A 27,254-nucleotide genomic window follows, 5' to 3' on the forward strand; every position below is an offset into this window, starting at 1 on the left:
TAACCGACAACCGTAGGCGCATGAGGCAACGAAATAAATCGTTCGGAAAGACGCGGGCGGAAATGAAAAGTGGCCGACGGACGTGTAGTGTAGTAACGGCGCGGACCGTGCGAGATGGGCCGAAAAGCGCGACACACTGACACGATAGATTTCAGACTTTTGTTTTTCTCGCACCCGCAGAGCAGTTGAACACTGGATTTCACTCCTCAGTTTAGTGCTCAGCACGGTCCCCGACGGGTGCGGTGTCGCGATCGCGAGTTTTCACCACCAAATACCTTAGAACGGAAAATATCGCCCAGGTGACAGGGCGTTGTGTTCGGATAGTAGGTACCCCTTTCGACTGTTTCGAGGTATTTCGTCCAGTGAATTGCAGGAAGGTTTGCTTCTCATTTTCACGTGATCCACGCAGATGGAACGAGTATGACTGCTGCAAGTGCAAAGTTCAGCACGGCTGGTTCACTTCACAAGAAATAATGTGTAGCAAATGTTCGACACAATCAACATGTCGCACTCGTGGTGTCGAGTTTTGTTATTTCAGCGCATCGTCTGTCGAAGAGTAAAATTAGCCCTAACAGCAGTGGGTTGCCGGCTTGTGTTGTAAAACTGTGAGAAGAGAAGTTAATTGACTGTTTGACAAGACGTCGGGAAAAATCGGAACTAGAGAAGTGAACGTTTAGAAGAATTGAACTCGAACGCGGTACGCGGCTCATGGTCAACTGTTTAGCGATTGCATGCGCGTGCAACTAAATTTTGTGTATCCTTCGCGATGTAAAAAATTCACTTTACAAAGTTAATTTAACGCCCGCACTAATATCATCGAAAATTAAACCATTGTGATTATCTAGAACAGTGTGCCGGTGCTGTACATTTGAACAGTTGAAGTGGAACAGTAAATTACTTGTGGAGAACTAAGGACGCAGTGTATTTCGGATTTCAGCATTGTACAGAATATTGCGCATTTTTAGCGCCTAAATAGACCGTGACTGCGTAAGATTTCCCCAATTATGCTGGAGCTCATTATGATTGTAATTCTTTGCTTCCCTTTTCAGCAAGTTGCCAATATGCAAATACTAAAATGACAACTTTGGTCAAGTCATGTCTTAGTTAACTGCGAAAATACATCTTTTGTATTCTGAGCTGAAGCCCTAACTCTGTTTAAGTTAAAGGTTTAGAACTTTCATCTTCTTTTCAGTCATGAGCACCCATAGTGGTGCAGAGGGCCGAATTGAAAGCTCTTCCTCCTTGACTGTCGGCTTTTGATGACATCGACGAAGGACCCCCACGCTGGAGATCCAATTGGGAGGCCACCATGCATGAGTTATATACCGCAGGCAGTTATTGATGAATACCTGAATAGCATGTAGCGTACAGAAGAACAGATTTCAGTTGAAAATTCGGATTTTGGTACGTCGAATAGGGTAGTAGAGGGATTTTGGTCCGGGCAGGAATTTTGGCCCACCTAGGGAGTTTTATGATATTTATCACATAAACTCTACTAAATCTTGGTAAATTTTTATTGGAACACCTTGATGACCTTTATTTTGGATGTCAGTTAAATATGCTGTTCAGTATCAAAAATAGAGAAAATGTTTTCACTTCCAATGAAACGCACGAAAAAGCACCAAAAACAAAGAAGATGCCAAATTTGTAGTCGGCTTCGAAGATGTATTAAATTTTACAAATAAATATTTATTTCATGTGAATGTAGTTAGGGCCTTGTAAGAACTCAAAATAAACTGTTCTTAACCTCGGTGGAGCGATAATATTTACTTAAATGGTGGTTTGAGGTATGGCCAGAATATGTTCAACATAATCAGATGTGGACATATTTTGGACCACCTGTCAGATCCATCCCTCCAGTTCCTTCTAAAGGGATACAATATCCATGCCAATGTAATGTACTCTTAAAACAGATAAATAGAATAAGTTGAGACCTCCCGTGATCTGGGTTGTTAGACGTTTATTTTACAATGAGATTGTTGTGGGTTCGATTTGTTCTAAGAACTTTTCGCCAAGTTAAAAATTTCGATTCGTTTTGTGTCCTAACAACTTTTCGACAAGTTGAAATTTTCAGGTGTTCAGTCATCCAGTTTAGAAAAGTTGTCCTTCTCGGCAACTAGTTGATGACTGAGACAATGTGTTATCTAATGTATGTTTGACAAATTACGTATCATTCAAATTACTTTATTTTTGATGGACTTTCCACTCATTACAATATGTGTGGAACGCCTTTATATTTAGCAAAATCACTAGACTTTCACACTTCCTATGAAGCGTTACGTAATTTATGCATGGTGACTTACATCATGCAATAGTTAATAAATACACGTTTTGCGTAACATTTTTTTATGAAACATCATACTACAAAGCGTAAAAACTGGCAATTGCAACAAAATTTCATCTTTTTTACCGTTACGTAATTTTTAAACGTTCCCTGCTTCAAAAAATGAATAGAAAAGATGTAAACTTCACGTAGTTTAAACTACACAGCAAAAAAAAACTACACAGCAAAAATTTCTGAAATTTACACCCGACGTAAACAAATACAGCATACAATTTTCTATGTAATTTCACTGGAATTTACTGGAAAGAACTTCTTGTGTGGAATGTTGAATGCAAGCTTCATACTGAGAGCAAGCTGTAAAGTTATTAACTGATGGAAGAATCTGTGCGATATGACGGGGTCCTTTTGTTACAGCTTATATGATGTAACATTTTTTAACTGTGTATGTTTAAATTTTTGCTGAGGTGGCTTTCATTTCATCAATCAATTGAAGTTTAATTTGGTGATTGTCGAAATGAGTTCCGGTCTTCGGCAACATTCATCATTGAGGTCTAAAGAATTCAATTTGACTTTGGCCATATGACTTTATCCATGTGTGAATGCTCTACAACGCGGAGTACTTTTTTTTGGGAATTCACTATAGTAATTCCCATACAAACCTATTTTGCTTTTGGGGCACCATTAAATCACCACCGAAATGGCTGAAAATTTGACAGGACTCTAGTTTTGCACCAAGGAGTGTAAGGAACATATGGGAGCTTTGAATGTTTAACATGTTTCAAATCTGAACTGCCCTAATGTGCACTTGGTGGTCCAAAATAAAGTCAGGTGGTCCAAAATAGAAGCCCGAGATCCTTCAGGAGTTGTGATATTTCTTGTATTTACTACAACAATTTTGAGTTCTGTTTGGCCTTTTTCGGCAGAAAACATGTTGCTCTACGTAATGCCTACTAAAGTTATTTTGAAGTGGGAACCTTCTTTTTTCGCTGAATTGTTCATCCACTTCCTGAAGGGGTCAAATACCTCCCTTACCCTATTTGTAATTGTAATTGGTATTCTGTCAGTATACATATACTTTATATCAGGGCAAGGAAACAAAACTAAACTACTGAAGATTTACATTTGGAACAACAAAATTCGATTATCAAGTAACTACCATTAATCTGCTCTAACACTAGGTACAGGGGGTGGCCAAAATGTTTGGGCTAGGCAACTTTTTTTCTCCCACAAAAAACATCAACATGCTGTAACTTTTCATAGAGTGCATCAAAAAATCTCAAATTTCGACTGTTTATCAACCTGTTATATGTGTATCATTGGTACAAATTTGGGCTCGATTGAATAGTTTTTCGCGAAGTTAGAACCGTTCGGGTAAAACACTATTTTTTAGACAACTCATTTTTGAGCTGACATATCTCGGAAACCAGTGAACCGAATTGAATGATTTTTTTAACGTTCGGCTTCCCCTAGATCTATGGCTGCAATGAATATAACGGTATCATCAGCAAAAAGATTGATATCGCAAAATCGTAAGACTCGCCGCATGTCATTTATATACATAACGGGCCCTAATACACTCCCCTGTGGTACGCCAAGGCTGTTCGCCACGGGGCTCGAAATTGAATCATTGAAAGTAGTCCGTTGGGTTCTGTCACACAAAAAGCTTTCGAACCATCTATATGCAGAACCCGCAAATCCAAAGCGCTTTATTGTTTTCAACAACAAGGGCCGAGAAATTGTTTCAAAAGCGCGTTTCAGATCCAAAAAAACAGCAACAATCGTATCTTTACGCTTTAGTTTTTCTTTCCATTTCGCTAGCACCAGATTCAATGCGGTTTCACAGGAATGACCTTCCCGATATCCCGATTGCTCTGGTACTAGCAAATTATAACTATTTAAATATGCTAATAGCTGGCCTTTTACAACAAGTTCTAAAATTTTCTCTAATGTGTGCAACATATTGATGGGACGAAACTCTTCGGCTTTATTCGTTCCAGCAACTTTTTGAATAGGAATCACCAAAGATTCCTTCTAAACGTGTGGCACGTGCCCAGTTTGTAACGATTCATTAATCAGGTCCAACAGATTGTGTCCGATGACATCAAAGCAATCCTGTATAACTCTTGCATTTACATTATCTACGCCAGCCGTTTTGCCCATAGAAAAGCAAATATTTTTTAATTCTTCCAATGTTATAGGGTGAAAAGATTCAAATCTACTATTGACGTTAATTGGCTGTTTTAATTCATCAGGCTCATCTACTAATGCAATTGATTGATTAATAGGTGAAACACTATCGACGAAATATTCATTAAATCTACACGCTATATTTTGTTCAGACTCTTCTAATGTGCCATTAAAGGTTATGGACCGCGGTTTTGAGTTATGTACTAGGTTTCAACAAAGACTTTAAAATTTTCCATAACTCTTTGCTGTTGTTTTGATGCTGATCAATTTTCCTCTGAACATACTCGCAACGAGTTTGTTTAACTAATTGCGAGTATTTATTGCGCGCGACCTTGTACCTTCTCCAATTATTAAAACTTTCATTTCTACACCATTTTTTGTACAGTTTGTCTCTATTGCGTTTAAGACGCAGTAGATCCAAATTGTATCAGCTGTTAGTATTTTTGATTGAAACATATTTATGCTCTACTAGTTGATTGATACAGGTTTTCAAGACGTCAGTTAAAACAGCTGATTTTTGATCTAAAGAACCGCCGATAGTATGAAAATCCACACTTCTTGTTGCAAGCTTGTTTCGAGTACTTCTTCCAACACTTTAATTTGACAACATTACAATCTACTCCATAATTTTCGTCAATATTAATAACTAAAGTTTCATGGTCTGTTATTTTAAAATCAGGACTTAGAACAACACGTACAGAATCAAAATTTGAATAAACATGGTCAATGAGAGTTTTACTGTGTTGGGCAATACGCGTAAAATCATTTACTTTTTGTGTAAGGTTATAAAAGTCTACTAGTCGTTTCAAATGATTCGAATTCGGATTGTCACACCAATTAATATTGAAATCATTAGCAAGTACATTACATTTACTTGAATCTAAAAACGTCTCAAGCCAGTTTTCTAAAATTTGAATAAAACGCTGGTCATTTGCACTAGGGGAGTGATACAGAACACCATAATTACCCATCTTCTTGCCACGTACAACTGCAATGCCTAAGAACCAATTGCCTTCACAAACCTCGTTCAATAGAAGCTTGTATTGAACTGATTCTTTGACATAAATAGCAACTCCGCCAGTGTGTCTTGAATGTGATATGCGTTCCTGGTGCCCGTGTTGTATGTGCTGCATAAGGTAACCTGGCAATGACCTCTCGTATGCCTGCTTCATGAAGCAGCACACCCGAAGTCGGTAGTTTGTTGGCAGGTCATGACCAAGGATGGAGTGTCGTACTTGTCGTACTGCAACCGTTGTGTCACGTCGCCGAAGGTTGTGCACGAAACGAACAGTTGACTTAAAGCAGCGATGCAATTGCTCACGGAGAGCCGCTGACAGCCCTGGGTAGTAAACTATATCGGCATAGGTGAAAAAGGGCATCACCACGGCTTGCACCAGCTTGAGCCGAGTCAGTAGTGTCAACACAGTTGCAAATTTCCTGAAAGTACGGAGAGTGTTGTAGTCCTTCATCATGATATCGTTGACTTGATGCGTCCATGAGAGTTTGCTGTCCATGTGTAGTCCGAGGTTTGTAACATGATTACTCAGCGGAATAACCATGCAATAGTAAATGATGTCTTGTCATGGTGTTACAGAGCCATTCCTAGAGAAAACAATCGCCTGCGTTTTCTTCGGGTTCGGCGAGAGACGATTGCGCTTCGCCCACTCAACTATGGAGCCTAGGTCTTCATTGATAGTTCTTACAGGTCTATCCACGTCATCAGCATCTTATCTAATCTTATTGTTCTTCTATACATTTCTTGAACTCACAAATTCAGTCTTCGCCAGTCAGCTACCCCAAAGCTGGAAGGGTTGACCGTGTTTACATTCAACGATTTGGTGTTGATGATGTTGATGGTAGTAAGACTTACCGCCGAAGAGTGATCGGCTAGATCATCGAGCTTACTCTCTCTGCATATCAGAGCTCAGTTGGGCTAGGAGAGCAATGTCATTAGTCAGTTCGAAGTCATTTAGGTTCTTCACAACTTGGTTCCCGATCAATCGTACCTACCAGGATCTCGTCGATTACGATGAAGAACAGTAGCGGTGATATAATACAACCTTGCCTCACTGCAGCGTCGACCCGGATGGGATCGGACAAGACCCCATAGTGCAGTACTCTGCGCGAAAATCACTCCTACTGTGCCTCAATGGGGCCGACGATTTTCTTAAGGACACCCTTGCGCCTGAGGGCTCTCCACATATCTTAAATAAATTTCAATAAAATTTGAAAATGTGTCCTTCGATAAAAGATTGTTTGAATCAAAAACTATGTGTAATGGAAAACGAATTGTTTATCATCATTAGAAAACATCATGTTAACCCGTTGTTTCATCTTACCCCACCGGTTTCAACTTGCCGCGGTGTACCTTACCTTTATTAAGGACAAACGTCTTGAAATCCCGCTCCAACATTGCATCGACAATTCAGACGCACAAATCTCAAGAAGCAAGCTTCAAACAACAATGTATTACATTATTCTGTTCTTGCTCACTTGTGATTAGCTTAAAATAAAAAGCTCAGGTGCACAGGTTTTGTTTACGAAGAGATTTGTGCCCTCGAAATCGTGAGTAGGTACCAAAGTCGGCCATTGTGGCGGCCATTTTGGGATTCTAACAAGTCTGTCCTTAAGGCGCCTTGCATCCATTCGACTGGTAATGTCGCAGAATAATTGATGCAGTAGTTGTGCAGATACTACGGGATCAGCTTTGAGCATCTCGGCTGATATGCGATCGACCCTCGGGGCTCTGTTCGATTTCATGCTGCGGATGGATGTGTCTATCTCCTTCACTGGTGTTGCTTCGGTGTTCACACGGGTAATGCGTCGAACAATTGGCGGAACATGCTAAGATGTTAGTGAAGTGGCTGACACTTGAAAAAGGTTGCCAAATTGCTCAAACCAGCGTTTCAACTGGACAGCCAGGTCGGTCAATAACTATTCAGACGTGTCTTTCGCGGGCATCACAGCATCCCTCTTAGTCCCACTAATGCGACGTAGAGGAGACGGATTTCACCGGCTTTCTCGCCTTCATCGACTAGGGAATCCGCCCATGCTGTTCTGTTCCGTCACCATGACTTCCTTGTCGAGAACCGAATAGTGCGGACGAGCTACAGCTTCGGCTTCACGTGATTTCTCTTGCTCTATAGTGGCTTTGGAGTTCCTTCGCTCCTAAAATCCTCTTGTCATCTGTGATGCACTGCTTTCTCTAGTTTCGTAGCTCATCCAAATTATTCTCACCGGTGACGATGAAAGTTTTCTTGATGGTGCTTCATTGATTTTCTACCTTCTGGAATATCCACTACGCGGTTCTCCCGTTCCTTGATGGAGGACGTTTTCACCGCAGCGTCTTTCAGTCAGCGTGTGTTTTACCGGCGCCCGAGTCCCTTTTCTGTCGATGGATCCCAGTAAATGGCGTTACGCTTGTTCCGCAGAACAGAAAACAATCTTCCGGTATTTCTTCTGAATATTTTTTGAATGCATTTGTTTATGAATTTTATTTAAAAATATCAAACAAAATCCAATAAAAAGATCCTCTGAAAATTGTTCTGTTTTGATATGAAGAGTTTTTGGCCGTGGCTTATTTATTTTATTTGAAAAATTACAAAAGGAATTACTATGATACATTACTGTATAGTTTTCAAGTAATTTTGTCAAGGTTTTTTTATGTCCAAAGAAATATTAACAAAATTTCACGCTTCTTGTCTGATTTTGTATTCGAGAAAAATCCTAGCATAAATAGCCGAAAGATATTCCAAATGAACAAGACAATCTTTGATTGTTCCATTTCAAAACGCAGATAACCATGGCTTAAGCAACTAGTTACGTTGTTCAGTGAATCTCGTTAGTGTGTTGCATAAATAACTATTATATTAGTCTATCTATACATACATAGAAAAATGAATTTCTGTCTGTCTGCCTGTCTGACCCTTAAAGAATCGGAAACTACTGGACCGATTAGCGTGATTTTTGGGGCCGGGAAAGGTTCTCAACTTGTAGTTCGACCCCTCCCATCTCTGGCAAGGAGGACTCTTATGCAAATGAATTTGCCGGAGACATCACTATGGAGCAGTGTGTACAGCGCAGTAGACAGGCAGTACGACGTTTGCCGGGACAGCTAGTACATAATAATTGTGCATTATCCATGAAGATCAAAAATCTTCGCTTCCGTGAGGATCCGCGGCAAAAACGTTTGCCTTGGTTGAATTTCCACGCATTGCCTACCATGTCCACCCACGGATTGGTAACAAAGAAAACAGATTTTTGTGAATTATAACGGCGCTGGCCAAGGCCAATCAGTCTGCGACCACCCACCAGTTACCGACAAATTGATGAGATCTCCAAAACAAAGCAATAGGTTTGGTTTTCGTCGTCTATTGGATGTTCAATTACCAAAGCTTTTTTTCCTCGTCTATCGAATGAATGTCCCATGTGATATGGAGTTTTCTAAGTAAATGTGACAGTTATGCATAGAACGCCGGCTAATGATCGAGCTCAAAGTGCAAGCGATCTATTTCAAACGACACCCACTGTTTAGGCACAACCGAAACAGAAAAAAAAATCGAAAAATACCACGCGTCTCCATTCATAAATCACCTGGTCACTCAACGCCACACGGCGCACGATTTAACACACTTGCTAACGACGAAACCCCCCGGTGGTGTGGCATGTGGAGCAGAAGGACGTGAATGTTTATGTGAAACTGTTTACAATCGAATTATTATAGCATTTCCTAAGTTGGATGGGGATGGAGCGAGGAAAAAAACTACCATTAGGTACTAACGGTCATCACGTGTGGATCGGTGAAAAATGATTTGCAATTTCCGCTGGCTATGAATTTGGTGTGATAGATGTGACTCTAATAAACGATGATTTTTATTTCACAGGTGTTGAGAAGACTAAAACCAAACCATGCCGGCCAATTTCAAGAAAAAGGTAAGCTAAACCTGTGTTAATAAAATTCACAAACCTAAAAGATTAAAATCAAAACGAGCCATGTTTTAGATCATCGAACACATTTCCCGCCAGGCAACGGAAACCATTTGCATACGACAATATTGCATCCGGCAAATCCTATTACCCGAAAAACTTCCAAGTGTCCTTTTATCAACGTCCAAATCCAATATATTCCAATTCAATCCAGATCCAAACACTTGTAGAGCTACACCACACAGCTGCAACTGCTGCTGAAATTCTTTATTCGTGTCAAGCACAGAATTCATGCACAGCAGCCGTTTTGATAGAAGGCAGGTCAACCCCCACAAGCGGGGAAAAATCTATCCTCCGGTGCTGATGCAAATCTAATCAAGTTGTTCTCAATATGCATGGTCCTATTCTTGAATTATTTATCAATCAATTCTAGCCTCCCCTGAGCTGTTCTAGGTACCTAGTAGATGTCGTTGAGAAGACGAATTCAATTTCAAGTATCATTCAAAGGCTTAGTTATGGCACCGGAGCATGCAGTTTCCTGCAACCCATTTGGGAAAGCAATAGTCCCTAACACTAAAGGTTGTGGCGGAATGGTTTTTATCTTGAATACATACCATTGAAGTTCCGTGTCTCATAAAAAAGACATACCGTAAAGCGGAGTAACTTTGTTGGTACTTGTCATTTGACGTTTTGGCATTCGACGTTTCATCACCCATCCTTTTGGGGTAAGATGGCGGTGACAATATCGACATAGAAGCACGGATCAAGAAGACTATAGGGCTGGCTTTTGCGAGTTTATGACGATATAATAACTAGACTTATCACAGCAGAATCTTAATCTGGCTACTGAAAACAATTCGTGTAAGAACTCCAGCAGAAGTTTCTATGAATTTTCATTTACAAAAAAACCTGGACTCGATGCTAGGAAAATATGATGATGAAAAAGTATCCAGTTTACCGTGTTGCGATACATGTTGTTGTTGTCATTAATGACTTACGACACTTAAAAAAGATACATCTTGTGTTCATAGTAAGGCATGAAAGTGCTTCGAGTATCCAAGACTGTGATGGGATACTGCACCACTTGTATAGGAAAGCAGCCCTTACTGTTGCCCACAACTCACTGTTCAACTAGTGATGTGTGTAATTAAAATAATTTTCTGGATTTCAAGCAATGGACGGTTTCCTGTACAAAACACAGTTCCGGTGAATTTGGCAGGCAATGGACGAAGCTGGTGCGAATAATGTTCTCCGCTAAAAATGTTCCATTCCTTTGACCGTGTCGTCAAGCTACACACACGATGACGATTTAGAACGACGACGACGACGGGTAATTATAATTGCACATACATAAGAAGCCGCCATACGAAATTTGGCACACGTTCTCGGCAGTCAAGCGTTTCATCAAAGCAATGCGACAAATTATATTACCTTCGTCCCACGACTATGTGCGCTGCTGCAAGTTATGAACTGAGGCTATCCGGCATGGTCACCGACCGGCACATTCATTGGGTGGCCACCGCGCCATGGGGATAATTTCAACCATATGGCGGAGGTGGGCGGGTCGTGCAAAGGTCCCACAAATATGCTGCACACCCGGGCATCGCGTTCTATGTAGACAAAACAAAATCCTACGTGGGTTAGCTTAATGTTGCAAAGAATGCTGGGATATTAACAACGAAATTAACATATGCAAATGAATGACATCTGCGAGGGCAAACAAAATTTTCAACTTAATTGTGAAGCGACGCAATAACAGTAGCACGATTTTCGTGACGGTTATTTGTGGTTGAATACAATTTAGTGCAATTAATGTTTCTAGTATTCATCAATCTTTGCTCACATTGAGAAGTATCAAAATGAAGGATTACAAACTGATTTAACGGCAACGATTTTCAGCGCGAAATAACGGACAAGAATTTAAACTTGGAATGTATTAACCCTAGCCCAACAGGGTAAACTAACACAACTAGCCAATGAAGCATGCCGTATAAAGCTTGAGATTCTAGGACTGAGCGAAGTCTGTTGGCTGAACTTTGAACACAGATTGGCGTGGGGTCAAATTCTGCTATACTCTGGACAACAAGGTGAACACGTATCAATTCAGTTACTGTCTTGGTGACGAACCTTGTTACGGCCAGATTCCCGAGACCTTTAGCGTTTCAAGGTGTTCTTTTCACATATGTAACCCTCATGACCATGCTGAAAGTGATAGGTTCGATTTCCGGTCGGTCCAGGAACTTTTCGTAAAGGAAATTTCCTTGACTTCCTTGTATACAGAGTATCTTCATGCCTGCCACACGATACATTCAAGCAAAATGATCATTGGCAGAGAAAGCTCTCAGTTAATAATCGTGAAAGTGCTCATAGAACACTAAGCTGAGAAACAGGCTTTGTTCACGTCAAGAAGAAAAAGAAGAAATCTTCATCGAAATCACCGACATCTACCTGGTTCTCTGCTGAATATTGTGTTCACAATTATCTTTTCCGGTATTCAAACTACGTGAACAGCCCACTGAAGTGTGTCATATTTCAAACGTTTAACAATATTCGCTTCATTGTACATTTTATACAATTCTTGATTCATGCGTCTGTGCCGCCACACACGCACAGAAAATGTGAACGCTTTTTATTTAGTCTGCACCTTTTTAAACTCCACGCTTCATAGCCTTTATAGGGGGCCACTGCGTCTATACTAGCGTTTTAAACACAGTGCATACACGTTTGCGTTTGTAAATTACAGGAGCTAGTTACGCAGTCCATAAAGGGCCCTATTAGCAGCTGCAGCATGCTTATGTCATTGGTCTTCCTAGATACCTACTCACATACTTTAAAAACTTCAAAAACATTTTCATCAATCACTATCTCAATACAGCGCACTCTGGTGACCTCTACGGACTTCTCCGTACCGTACCAATCAGACTAAGGCCTGGGTGGCCTCCGCAGTATATAGGAGTCGTCTTCACTCCACTCGGTCCATGACTCTGTGTCTCCACTTGGATGACCCACCTAACTCGCTGCGCACCACGTCTTCTTGTACCGGTCGGATGACTCTCGAGAACCATGTATTGAGCATTCTGATCAGTTGTCAGTTGCATTGGCGTATCTAGGATTTTTTCCTAGGGGGTGCCTAGGGGGTGCCAGTTATAGTGGATTCCAGTTTGCTTGATTTTTTTGTTAAAGGAAATACCGATCCGCCCTCATTTTCTGAGTAAATATAATGATAAACTTTGGAAAGAACTAGCCCGAAAATTTAAACGTAATCGTTAAAAGATATGTGCGACTTCGGCAAATCTGTTTTTGAGTCAACCGTCATATGAAATTTGGCAATTTAGTACTATTTGCAGTGTAAGTCACCAAATAAAATTTAATACATGAACAAACTTTTACACAGCAATTGTTAGTATGGTAATTGTTTTCAATTTTTTTCAACATTTACAACATTTTCTCGTAGCACAGATTGAACTCGATTATTCTGAGTCACGTTCTTAAGCTTCACAAATATATATCAGGAAAATGGAATGCTGCATAAAGCTGAAATATTGACTTTTGTGAAACTAACTCTGATTATTATTGAGTCAAAACTTCGTATACAGTATGTAGTTTGAAACATGTGTGTTTGGGAAGTTTGGAAACTTGACTATGAATAATCAAGGCCGACATCTACGTATAATACAAGAACATTGTGATTTTGTCAAAACAGTTTTTCTGCAATTCTTCTGTAAATATTTCCGGCAATTCATTTAGAAATTGTTTTGCAATTTCTTTGTTTATTAAGATTCCTTTTGAAAATACCTCAACAATTCCTTTAAAATTGGAAAATTTCTTCGACGATTTCTTTAAGCATTTCTACGGTAATGTTTTTGGAGTTTGTTGCAAATACAGGGGATAGACAATATGATCGGGACAGGCAAAATTTTCACTTTTCAAAAAATGTTCAATTAGCTGTAACTTTTCGAAAAATGCATCAAATATTCTCAAATTTTTACTGTAAGTTCTTCAACTAGTTGTGTATCAGTGGACAAAATTTGGAAAAAATCGGACAATTCTTCACGAAGTTATAAAGATTTTTGAAAATGGTAAAATTATCCGATAGCCGATATTTGAGCAGTTATATCTCCGGATTCAATTAACCGAATGTAATGAAATTTGGCCATTAATGACTTATATAATGAGCTATGAAAAACCATTGACTTAACTTAATATTCTTAACACGGAAGAAAATTATAACGATTAGATTATTTTTCTAATAGAACACCAAATTATCCAAAACATCAACATCGTTTCAAAATTCAAGATGCAAATTATAGGTCATTTAGTTTCCCTCTAATTGACTTATATAAATGCGTTTTAAAGCAAAGTAACAACATAGCCGCCAAAAAATTGAAAAAGTAATGGGATGCATATTAAAAATAGACCAATTTACTAAAAAACCGTGAAAAAAATAAAATCGCTATAACTTTTTCGCTTGTTAAAAATTTCAAGTTAAGTCAAATGTTTTCCAGAGTTCATTATATAAGTCACACAGCGTAACAAAAATTTACTTTTTGTCTGTCTCAAGAGCAAACTTATGTGTCTCCGAAGGATTTTGGGCCACTGAATCCGAATCCGGGCTCAGATTTGCATTAACACGTCACAATTTTGAGCTATACCTCAATTTATAGGGCAAAATATGCGATTTTGGGCTTTTTTGATAGCAAGCCATTAAGCAAGGAAATATTTTTTTAAGCAATCAAAAGGTTAATTGGTCAATTAACATCTAAATTAACGACTCATGCTAAATATTTCGTTTTACCTAATCAAATTTCATAGTTTTAAGCGATTTATGTTAGGTACGATATTGCCCATACACGTCACCCTCCAAAAGTTGTATGCAAGTTTTCATACTAACATAAAATGCTAAAATCTATCAAATTTGATACTTGCCTAATGGCTTGCAGTCAAAAAAGCCCAAAATCGCATATTTTGTCCTATAAATTGAGGTATAGCTCAAAATTGTGACGTGTTAGATCAAATCTGAGCCCGGATTCGGATTCAGCGGTTCAAAATCCTTCGGAGGCACATAAGTTTGCTCTTGAGACAAAAAAATGATGAATGGTCAAAATTTCATTGCAATCGGTTCATTCATTGAGCTCAAAGTTGGCTATCGGATAATTTTATCTTTTTCAAAAATGTTTATAACTTCGTGAAGAATTGTCTGATCTTCTCCAAATTTTGTCCACTGATACACAACTAGTTAAAGAACATACAGTAAAAATTTGAGAATATTCGATGCACTTTTCGAAAAGTTATAGCTAGTTGAACATTTTGGAAAAGTGAAAATTTTGCCTGTCCCGATCATTTTGTCTATCCCCTGTACCTTCTGGTACATCCTTTTAAAATTTCGTCGATAATTACTTTAAAAACTTCTTTAGGAATTTGTTTGTCATTTTTTGTATGTCATCGGCAAACCTCTCGTATTTCTTTTTCGGGACTTCCCATTCGGTTTAGTAGTCTCTCAAGCATTTTTTAAATGGTGTCAGCAATTTGATATTTGTTTTTTAGGTCTTCATTTACTACGGTCACTCCTTCGATATAACCCTTGGTACTTTATTCGATAATGACTCTGGGAACTTCCTCGCAAGTTTCTATGCAAATGAATTTCTTTATCTATGCTATTCGGAATTTGACCGGCAATTCCTTTGAAAATTTCTTCAGCAATAAATTTATGAATTTCCTTTCTTAAATTCCTATGAGAACTCCTTAAACAACTTCTTTGAGATGCCTATATGTAGTAATAATTAAAGGAATTCCTAACAGTTTCTCTCGAACATTTCTTTGAGAATTTGCTCAGCAATTTCTTTAAAAATCACCCAAGTAAATCTTTTGGAAACCTCTTCGATTATTACTTTAAAAACTCTGGTAATTTCTTCTGAAATTTCTTTGAAAATTCGGTAATAGTTTTAGAATTCTTCTGGACATTCCTTCATTCGGCAATTATTTTTGGAATTCTTTCTAAAAATCCTTCAGAAAATCTTTTGACGATTTCTCCAACAATTCCTATAAGAATTTCACTGACATTGTCTTTGGCAAATCCTTAACAAACATAGGATTTAGGAAACTCCTCAAACAATTGTTTTGGGAATTCCTTCCAAAACTTTTCCGGCGTATTCTTGTATTCTTCTCTCGAAAATTTCTTTGCGAATACCTTCGGAAATGTTTATGGAAATTTCTTCGGCAACTCCTTTGGAACAAATTTCGCCTATCTATTTTGGGATTGGATTTAGCCAATTTCTTTGAAAAGCTTTCATAAAATTCATTAAATCCTTTGAAAACTTCTAAGATAATTTTGAAGGAAAATTATCAGGCAATTTCGTTGGGACTTCTTCAGGAAGTTTTCCGAGAATTTCTTCAGGTTTTTTTGAGAATCCCTTCAAGAATTCCTTTTCAAATTGATTCGGCATTTCCATATTCAAGTTTACACGGCCATTCTTTTGGAAATCGCAATTCCTCAATTCCTTTGTAAGTTCTTTGAGCAAGCTTAATTGAGAATTTTTGAATTTTCAAAGGAATTGTCAGAGAATTTCCATTGGAATGGCTAAAGAAATAGCCGAAAAAACCTCAAAGAACATAATAATGGAATTTTGAAATAAATTTATCAAATATTTGCCCGAGAAATTATCAAATTAATGACCCAAGGAATTTCCAGAGGAGTTTCCAATGTTATGAAATTTTAGAAGAAGGTTTGAAAGGAATTACCTAAGGATTTTCCAAACAAATTGCTGAAAGAATTTCCAAAGAAAGGAAAGACAATTCACACCGTCTTCAGCCAGAGGCTGCACAGACTGAACACATTACTTACACTAGACAACGGACAAGACACAGGACACCCAGTGGCCCAGTGATGAATTTTTCGTTTGACGAAAAGTTTCTACCGACTGGAGCGAGAATCGAACCCACACTTCGAGGCTTACGAAACGCCTAGACGACTGCCGCCGCTAACCGCACGGCCACGAAGCCCGCTGAACACCAAAGTAATTCGCAAATAGATCACCGAAGAAGTTATGAATGAAACAGCCAAAGGAATTCCCAAAGAAATTTCCAAATAAATTTTCATAAAAAAAATGTCGACAAAATTTTGAAAACAAATTGCCGCAATTTTCGAAAGTAATAAATACAGGGGATGGCCAAAATGTTTGGGATAGGCTCCAACAATAAAATTCAACATGCAGTAACTTTTGATAGAGTGCATCAAAAAACCTCAAATTTTGACTGTTTGTCAACCTATTATATGTGCATCATTGGGCTCGATTGATTAATTTTTCGCGAAGTCAGAACCGTTTGGGTAAAACACTATTATTAAGACAACTAATTTTTGAACTGTCATATCTCGGAAACCAGTGAACCGAATTGAATGAATTTTTTAGCGTTTATCAACAATATATTGATACTCAATACGACGTTATAAAATGTAATATTTTCTCACGGCGAATTAAGTTATACCGGGTTGAAGTTTTTACCCATATAGAGGAAAATAAGTCAAATTTACAATACCACACAAAAATTACTAAATATATTCTTTCTTCAATCTAAAAAGCCTCCAATATATCTGATTAGAGATAACTTGAGATCATAAGTGGAAAATCTGTGGATATCAACACTTAAATTTATTGACTTTGATGTAAAAAAAATACATTTTTTCGAGAAAAAACCAAAAAGTGTCAATCCATGATATTTTTTTTTCAACGTTTAAAAAGTACCTATGTTTTAATAGTTTGTAACGCATTTACATATTATAAGTGTACGTTCAAAACTTGATTCAATTCGGTTCACTGGTTTCCGAGATATGACAGCTCAAAAATGAGTTGTCTAAAAAGTAGTGTTTTACCCGAACGGTTCTATTAATCAATCGAGCCCGAATTTGCACCAATCATGCACATATAATAGGTTGACAAACAGTACAAATTTGAGATTTTTTGATGCGCTCTGAAAAGTTATAGCATTTTGAACTTTTTTGTGAGAGAAAAAAAAGTTGCCTATCCCAAACATTTTGACCATCCCCTGTATGTTTTAATAACTTGTGAAGCAATAATAAATATATTGGTGATAAACGATCAAAATTTCATTCAATTCGGTTCACTAGTTTCCGGGATATGACAGTTAAAAAATTAGTTGCCTTAAAAATAGTGTATTACGAGGACGGGTCTAGCTTCACGAAAGGTTAATCAATCGAGCTCAAATTTGTACCAATGATGCACATATAATAGGTTTACCAACAGTCAAAATTTTAGAATTTTTTATGCACTTTATGAAAAGCTACAGCATGTTGAACTTTTTTATGAGAGATAAAAAGTTGCCTATTCCAAACTTTTTGGCCACCCCCTGTATGTGGAGAAGAGAAAGAGAAAGTAAATATAAAAACACAAAAAAAGATTTGAAGGGACGGGCCAGGGATTGAATCCAGGACATTCTGCATACGAATCAGAAACGGTAGCCACTAGACCACCAAGCCCGCCATTAACACTGCTTATACCAACAGGGTTTTTGTAACGTAAAGTACCGACAGGAAAAAAAAAACGTGGAACTAATTTTTTTGCACATCCATATCTCACCAGTTAGTGAACCAAATTTCAATCTTTTTGCGTTAACGGAATCCTACACTATCCTAGAGAGGTGTAGTGAAAGCCAATTGGAATTTCATGCAGCTTACGGTGAAAACCAGGCGAAAACATTAGTTCCACATTTTAAACTTCTTCCGGTTCCGTTTTGTTCCCGGATTGGTTGTGAGTACCATGTATTTGTAGCGAGTTCTTTCGGAACCTCGACAAGATAGCAACATTCTGTCTTCAGCAAAGTTGTTCAGAACAACAACCACTTCCTGGTGATGGATTTCATAGTTCCGTATTTCCCCACCACGTGGCGTTAGTGTACATAGTGACTTCCGGAACGACTTTGGTGGGATATAGCACGAGATTGAAGCCAGATAGGAAGACGCGATCTTCGGCAAAGTTGTTCAGGATTACGAGTACTTCCAGGTCATGAAGAGCATAGTTCGGAATTTCACCACCACGTGGCGCTAGTGTACATAGTGACTTCCGGTACGACTTTGGTGGGATATAGCACGAGATTGAAGCCAGACAGGAAGATGTGATCTTCGGCAAAGTTGTTCAGGACTACGAGTAATTCCAGGTCATGAAGTGAATAGTTCGGAATATCACCACCACGTGGCGCTAGTGTACATATTGGCTTCCGGTATGACTTTGGTGGGATATAGCACGAGATTGAAGCCAAATAGGAATATGCGATCTTCGGCAAAGTTGCTCAATACTACGAGTACTTCCAGGTCAGGAAGAGCATAGTTCAAAATTTCACCACTACGTGGCGCTAGTGTACAAAGTGACTTCCGATACGTCTTTAGTTAGATATAGTACAAGATTGAAGCCAGATAGAAAGGTACGAGTCTAGCTCCCACGTTCAAGGACAAAGGATCATTTCAGGACCACTTGGAGAGTATTCCCTAAGAATATCTACAGAAATACTTTCCGCGAATGCCCAAGGCTAGAGATTCAGTTCTAGTAGAATAAAGGTTTTAGTATAATTATTGTAAAAGCTTTGATCTCATGGCAGATTTTTGTTTTCGTGAAAAATGTAAACTTCAGAAAGATATTCTCATAATGATGAATCACACAAGTTTTAGCAAAGATATTCAAATAAATTTCTGGCTTCAACTTTATATTTATTATCCAGAATAATATATCAAACCCATGACCATCCGCAAATAAAGGGGACATGCGGTCAACTGCGCCATGGACTCGGGCACTCTGGAGAGGAATTTCCGAATAAATCACTGCATAAATTTCTGAAGGAATCTTTCGAGGACTTCGCGAACGAACTCTAGGAAAAAAATACTTAGTATTCCCTGCAAAACATTCCGAAAGCATCACTAAAAAACTTTCCTAGATCCGGGAGCATCATAATGAATCTCTGAAAGAATCACTAAAATTTATCGTAAATAAAACGCAGAAAGAAGCTCCGGAGTGATTTGAAATGAAATCGCTGAAGTTTTCAAGCTCCGGAGGAATTTCTAAAGAAATCCTTGGGAAAAGAAAGCATCAGAAGATGGGTTCATGAAGGAAAATACAAACGGGCATCTAGATGAACTCCAGAATCCCTGTTAAAAATTCCCTGTAGAACATAAAAAGGTATGCTCGGGTGATTTTTTGAAGATATCACTGGAAAATCTCCTGAATCTCTGGAAAGATTTGCAAAACAATACTCAAGGATCCCAAATGAAATCACCCAGATGATTTCCCGAAAGAAATCTTGGAAATAATCCAGAAAGGATCGCTAAAGGAATTTCCAAAAAATCACTAGAGGAATCCCGATAGAATCTCTGGAAGAATTTGGCAAAGAAATCGCAGGAGAATGGATATTCGAAGGAATCTTGGGAGGCATTTCCGAAGCAATCTCTAAAAAATCCCAAAGAATTCTTGGTGAAATTTCGAAGAATTTTTCGAATAGCTGGAAAAATCTTTGTATGAATTATTTAACCCGTAGGCTACGAGGCTTACAACAAAATTTCAAACCGCTGCCGAAGACGCAAAAATCAATATTTTTCAATGAAATTTTGAGGTTCACTTCACTATTAGTTGTAGTTTCAGTTATGCTGGGAGCCACAAAAATTGAAGCCACGAGGACAGTTTTATTCCGGTGGACGTCTGGGTCAGGAGGGGTAAAAATTGCATAACCTTCCTTTTAGCAAGGCCCCATTAGTTGGAATTCAAATTAATTCATCTGAAAAGTTGTTAGTTCTATGTATTATTGTATATTACGTCAGGCCTGGGGGTTAAGAAGTATATAGGTGGTGTACAACTTTTTCCAGGCTGCCAAAATATTTTCAATTTTGAGTCTAATTTCTATGCGCTTGCAAAAGATTTTGAGGCACGTATGAAGTAGATTTTTCTTTCCTAAGGCAGGTCTTAATCATATTGAATTTAACTATAAGTAATACTTGATGGTAACACACTGTTTTTGTTAGAAAAATCATGTTTTCCACGAAATTAAGACGTTTTACAAGAAATTGCATACTTTTAGGCGATAACTGCGGTACCTTTTCTGAAACATTAAACGCCTAAAAGTAGGCAATTTCTTGTAAATTTACCCCTCCTGACCCAGACGTCCACCGGGATAAAACTGTCCTCATGGCCTCAATTTTTGTGGCTCCCAGCATAACTGAAACTACAACTAATAGTGAAGTGAACCTCAAAATTTCATTGAAAAATATTGATGTTTGCGTCTTTGGCAGCGGCTTGAAATTTTGTTGCAAGCCCCGTAGCCTACGGGTTAAAAAAAAAGGCACTACACCGTCCTTAATCAGAGGTTGTACAAACTGAACAAGCACTAACATTAGACAACGGACATCACACAAAACACCCAGTGGCCCAGTGGAGAGTTTTCCGTTTGACGAAAAGTTTTCCCCGACTGGAGCGGAAATCGAACCCACACTCCGAGGCTTACGATACGAGTGGATAACTGATGCCTCTAGCCGCACGGCCACAAGCCCATTTAAATATTTCTTGAAGAATTCCTGGAAGAATATTTCAAAAAATTCCAGAAGCAATTCCTTTACTGGAAAAAATTTCAGCTGGAATCTCTGAAGGGATACCTGAAGGGTGTCCGTGAGGAATTTTAGTAATAACGACTGCATCAATTCCTTTGGGAATTCCACGAATGAATATTCACAGGAATCCTTGGAGGAAGAATTTCTTGAACAATATTTTGAAAAATTCCTGGAGGAATGCTTTGGAAAATATTCGGAGGAATTCCTGGAGACAAAATGAATAGGTGAGTTAATTCCAGAAGAATCACTGGAGAAATTCTTGAATAAAATTCTAAAGAAATTCCAGTAGGAATCTGAAGAACAAAAATCCCTAATAAAATTCTCGAATACATCATTGAAAAAAAATCCCAGGACCAACCCTGAGGAAATTCCTTGTCGGAATTTCCTTGAGGAATTCCCATACAAATAACTAGATAAATTTTCAGAGCAATCCCTCTAATGAGTCAGAGAAGTCCCAATCTGGCCTAAATTTCTCTTGCATAGCTCTTAAAAATCGTTTTTTTTGCATACTATCAAAACGTGGTGGTGAAATTCCAAACCCGGTAGTGCTCGTAGTCCTGAACAATTTTGCCTTCCTATGAGACTTGAAGATCGTGCGATACCTCATCAAATTCGTACACTAGCGCCACGTGGTGGTGACGTTCGGAACTGGAAGTATTTGTAGTCCTGAAAAACTTTGCCGAAGATCGTACTTTCCTGTCGGACTTCAATCTTGTGCTATATCCCACAAAAGTCGTACCGGAGGTCACTATGTACACTAGCGTCCGTGGTGGTGGAATTTGGAACTATGCTCTTCATGACCTGGAAGTACTCGTAGTCCTAAACAACTTTGCCGAAGATCGCATCTTCCTATCTGGCTTCAATCTCGTGCTATATCCCACCAAGGTCGTAGCAGAAGTAGCTATGTACACTAGCGCCACGTGGTGGTGAAATTTTGAACTATTCACTTCATGACCTAGAAGTACTCGTAGTCCTGAACAACTTTGCCGAAGATTGCATCTTCCTATCTGGCTTCAATCTCGTGCTACATCCCTCCAAAGTCATACCGGAAGTAACTATGTACACTAGATCGCATCTTCCCATCTGGCTTCAATCTCGTGCTATATCCTCCCAAAGCCATACCGGAAGTCACTATGCACACTTGCGCCACGTGGTGGTGAAATTCCGAACTATGCACTTCATGAACTGGAAGTACTCGTAGTCCTGAACAACTTTGCCGAAGATCGCATCTTCCTATCTGGCTTCAATCTCGTGCTATATCCTCCCAAAGCCATACCGGAAGTAGCTATGCACACTTGCACCACGTGGTGGTGAAATTCCGAACTATGCACTTCATGAACTGGAAGTACTCGTAGTCCTGAACAACTTTGCCGAAGCTCGCATCTTCCTATCTGGCTTCAATCTCGTGCTATATTAGCCGAAGATCGCATCTTCCTATCTGGCTTCAATCTCGTGCTATATCCCACCAAAGTCGTACCTGAAGTCACTATGTACACTAGCGCCACGTGGTGGTGAAATTCGGAACTATGCACTTCATAAACTGGAAGTACTCGTAATATTGAACAACTTTGCCGAAGATCGCATCTTCCTATCTGGCTTCAATCTCGTGCTATATCCCACCAAAGTCGTACCGGATGTCACTATGTACACTAGCGTCACGTGGTGGTGAAATTCCGAACTATGCTCTACATGACCTGGAAGTACTCGTAATCCTGAACAACTTTGCCGAAGATCGCATCTTCCTATCTGGCTTCAATCCCGTGCTATATCCCACCAAAGTCGTACCTGAAGTCACTATGTACACTAGCGTCACGTGGTGGTGAAATTCCGAACTATGCTCTACATGACCTGGAAGTACTCGTAATATTGAACAACTTTGCCGAAGATCGCATCTTCCTATCTGGCTTCAATCTCGTGCTATATCCCTCCAAATTCATACCGGGAGTAGCTATGTACACTAGCGCCACGTGGTGGTGAAATTCCGAACTATGCACTTCATGAACTGGAAGTAATCCTGAACAACTTTGCCGAAGATCGCATCTTCCTATCTGGCTTCAATCTCGTGCTATATCCCACCAAAGTCGTACCGGAAGTCACTATGTACACTAGCGCCACGTGGTGGTGAAATTTGGAACTATGCACTTCATAAACTGGAAGTACTCGTAATCCTGAACAACTTTGCCGAAGATCGCATCTTCCTATCTGGATCAATCTCGTGCTTTATCACACCAGAGTCGTACCGGATGTCATTATGTACACTAGCGCCACGTGGTGGAGAAATTCGGAACTATTTTTTTTTTGTTGGTTTTGATTGGTTTCGGAACTATGCATTTCATGAACTGGAAGTACTCGTAGTCCTGAACAACTATGCCGAAGATCGCATCTTCCTATCTGGCTTCAATCTCGTGCTATATCCCACCAAAGTCGTACCGGAAGTCACTATGTACACTAGCGTCACGTGGTGGTGAAATTCCGAACTATGCTCTACATGACCTGGAAGTACTCGTAATCCTGAACAACTTTGCCGAAGATCGCATCTTCCTATCTGGCTTCAATCTCGTGCTATATCCCTCCAAAGTCGTACCGGAAGTCACTATGTACACTAGCGCCACGTGGTGGTGAAATTCGGAACTATGCACTTCATAAACTGGAAGTACTCGTAGTCCTGAACAACTTTGCCGAAGATCGCATCTTCATATCTGGCTTCAATCTCGTGCTATATCCCACCAAAGTCGTACCGGAAGTCACTATGTACACTAGCGCCACGTGGTGGGGAAATTCGGAACTATGAAATCCATCACCAGGAAGTGGTTGTTGTTCTGAACAACTTTGCTGAAGACAGAATGTTGCTATCTTGTCGAGGTTCCGAAAGAACTCGCTACAAATACATGGTACTCACAACCAATCCGGGAACAAAACGGAACCGGAAGAAGTTTAAAATGTGGAACTAATGTTTTCGCCTGGTTCTCACCGGAAGCTGCATGAAATTCCTATCGGCTTTCACTACACCTCTCTAGGATAGTGTAGGATTCCGTTAACGCAAAAAGATTGAAATTTGGTTCACCAACTGCTGAGATATGGATGTGCAAAAAAACAGTTCCACGTTTTTTTGCCTGTCGGTACTTAGCGTGTTAAAAAAAAAACAAACAAATAACGATATCTATTTAAACACTTTAAAACAACATTTTAGTGAACGCCAGAACCTGAATTGAAATTTGATAATTAATTATTTGCATTGAGCATGCTCCGGAATGCTGTACAATATATAATACCTATACTAAACATTCAATTGAGCAACGAATTGAGCCTCCACTCACGAGCGCGCAAAAGCATATGCAAATAATTTTTCGAAAGTACAATCCACAAAACAATTTATTCTCGTCACACAGACGCACAGCGAAGCGAACAATCTCGAACAACGTTTGGGTGATAATTATCGCTCATCTACGCGTGAAATTCCCAAGTTGAAATACAATATATGATATTGCTTCAGTTATGAGAGAAAAAAAGTCAGAATAATTTTAATTTGCATTCGACACTGGAACCATAAGGGACTACCGAGAACAGGGCGATATACTATTTAATACATCGGCATAATCGATGATATCAAAAAAATAATGTTTTATAATACATACACTCTCAGTGGCCTCTCGGGTATAACTGAAGTTTCGATATATTTCAATGAATAAGTCAGCAGTCTCTTGTGTAAGGAATATATTTTCATCGAGCTTGACGCAAGGATTGAATATTGATAGTCATTTAAATTATCTATTTCATTATTTTCAGAAACATCGGAAACATAAAAACCAAAACAGACAGCATGTTTCCAGTGATGGTGAAGATGAAACAGGAGAATCAACCAACAAAGAAGGTCCACCGGCTCCAGCCACTGAGGAAAATAATAATAAACCATACATCGTGCGATACTCTGATGTTTGGGGTCGGTATGTAGTAGACTCAATCACCCACAAAAATGAGGTCTCCGTTATTTGTAAACTCATTTTCTATCGACGCAGGTATTTGGTGGCGGCGCGGAACCTCAAAGCAGGAGAAAAAATCATACAGGTTGAGCCACTGGCGATGGGCCCCTGGGCGGCTAGTGATCCAGTTTGCCTCGGCTGTTACAAACGATTCGAAAAAGGTTCGAAAGTTATAAAGTAAGTTACCTGGACAATCCAAATCCAATCCAAAGCCAAACCAAATCCAATCCAAATCCAATCCAAATCCAATCCAAATCCAATCCAAATCCAATCCAAATCCAATCCAAATCCAATCCAAATCCAATCCAAATCCAATCCAAATCCAATCCAAATCCAATCCAAATCCAATCCAAATCCAATCCAAATCCAATCCAAATCCAATCCAAATCCAATCCAAATCCAATCCAAATCCAATCCAAATCCAATCCAAATCCAATCCAAATCCAATCCAAATCCAACCCAAATCGTATTCAAATACAATCGAAATCCAATCAGAATCCAATCAAAATCCAATCCAAATCAAATCCATTCCAAATCCAATCCATATCCAATTCCAATCCAAATTCAATCCAAATCCAATCTAAATCCAATCCATATTCAATCCAAATCCAAACTAAATCCAATCCAAATCCTATCCTAAACCAATTCATTCCAATCAAAATCCAAATCCAAACCAAATATTATCCAAATTCAATCCAAATCCAATACAAATTCATTCTGAATCCAATCCAAATCCAAAGTAAATCCAATCAAATCAAAAAAAATATTTAATATATGATATATGCAATAATTTTGCTAGATTTGATTTCACTTGATGAGCTTCAGCATTACTTAGCGATATCAAAATTATAATAAATTCTAAAAGAGATCTATTTTTCGCTGTTTCAGATGTGTCGGCTGTGGATGGCGCATTTGCTCGCCGACTTGTAGTGGCCTAACTGTCGGTGGTGCTCACAAAACACTGGAATGCAATCCCCTCAAAACGCATAACGTGGCGCAACTTTTCGAAACAAGCTCGGCTGAACAGATAAAGCTGATGTATGAAGCAATTTTCGCTCTCCGCTGTCTGCTTTTGAAAACGACCAACCCGGAAAGATATGCAACGTTGCTAGAGATGGAACCGCTCAATGAACTGCGGCAGAAAATTTCTTCGCTTTGGAAACGCAATCAAGAAATGATTGTCAGGCGGATTCGCGACGAGTGGAAGTTCGACGAGTTCTCCGAAGGCGAGATTCATACGGTGTGCGGTATCATTGAGGTCAACTCGTTTCAGATTGGGCAGGACGATGTCCATGCAAGGGCGCTGTACCCGGAAGCCTTCTATATCATGCACGATTGCACCCCGAACACCACCCACACTGACGATCCTAAAACTCACGTTCTATCGATAAGGCTGACCAATGACCTGAAGGCAGGCGATCCAATTACACTTTCCTATTCGTATACCCTACAAGGCACACTCAAGCGAAGGCAGCATTTATTCGAAAGCAAATTTTTCTGGTGCCAATGTAAACGCTGCTCCGATCCAACCGAGTTTTCCACTAATTGCAGCTCTCTTAAATGCACCAAATGCCCCAAAGGCTTCATCCTTACAACCAACCCTTTGGACCAAGACGCGGATTGGAAATGCAAATCCTGCGCACACACCATACCGGCTAAAATCATTGTGCAACTTTTGGACAGACTTTTCAAAGAACTAGACGCCATCGATGGTAACAGCATCGATTTGTACGAGCAATTCAATGCCAAATATAAGAACGTTCTTCATCACAACCATTACCTGCTTCTATCGACCAAGCACTCTCTGTGCCAGTTGTACGGTAAAATATCTGGTTATCTGATATCCGAAATGAGCTTGCAGCAGATTAAACAGAAAGAAAAAATCTGCCGCGACTTATTATCCGTGGTGGATGTGTACGAACCAGGACTAAGCCGCCTGAGAGGAGTCATAATGTATGAGTTGCACGCACCGATCATGGTCCAGATAAAATACCAGTCGGAAGCGGGCCAAATGAACGCCAACCAACTGAAGCGGATGCTAACGGAAGTGATATATTTACTCAAGCATAGTTCCCAAATTCTTTCCTTTGAGCCACCCGGCTCGCAGGAGTACGAAATGGCACTAGCCGCACGTGATGCCTTGCAAAATATGCAAGCTTAGTTCCAGACTCAGTTAATGATAGTATGACATTTTTATTTAAAAAATTACATGTTCGAAAATAATGTGATAACTTTTGGAATAAAACTCATCAAGAAATAAAATATTTTCACAACTTGA

The 27,254-nt window shown here is 39.2% G+C and overlaps 1 protein-coding gene across 3 annotated transcripts; it reads left to right on the forward strand.

The window, feature by feature from the left end:
- On the forward strand, positions 1-27,254 carry LOC109415898 (SET domain-containing protein SmydA-8-like). 3 transcript variants are annotated; one of them, XM_062859781.1, is made up of 5 exons: positions 1-350; positions 9,355-9,403; positions 24,783-24,940; positions 25,013-25,153; positions 25,865-27,254. In XM_062859781.1, the coding sequence occupies exons 2-5, from the start codon at positions 9,380-9,382 to the stop codon at positions 27,135-27,137; spliced, it is 1,596 nt and encodes a 531-aa protein (XP_062715765.1). In that variant the 5' UTR covers positions 1-350; positions 9,355-9,379; the 3' UTR covers positions 27,138-27,254. The 3 variants fall into 3 exon arrangements, with proteins under 3 accessions (XP_062715765.1, XP_062715764.1, XP_062715766.1); XM_062859780.1 differs by having other exon boundaries at positions 2-323; XM_062859782.1 differs by lacking the exon at positions 1-350 and adding an exon at positions 678-697.

Source organism: Aedes albopictus, chromosome 3 (assembly GCF_035046485.1).
Source record: "Aedes albopictus strain Foshan chromosome 3, AalbF5, whole genome shotgun sequence".
Taxonomy (NCBI): domain Eukaryota; kingdom Metazoa; phylum Arthropoda; class Insecta; order Diptera; family Culicidae; genus Aedes; species Aedes albopictus.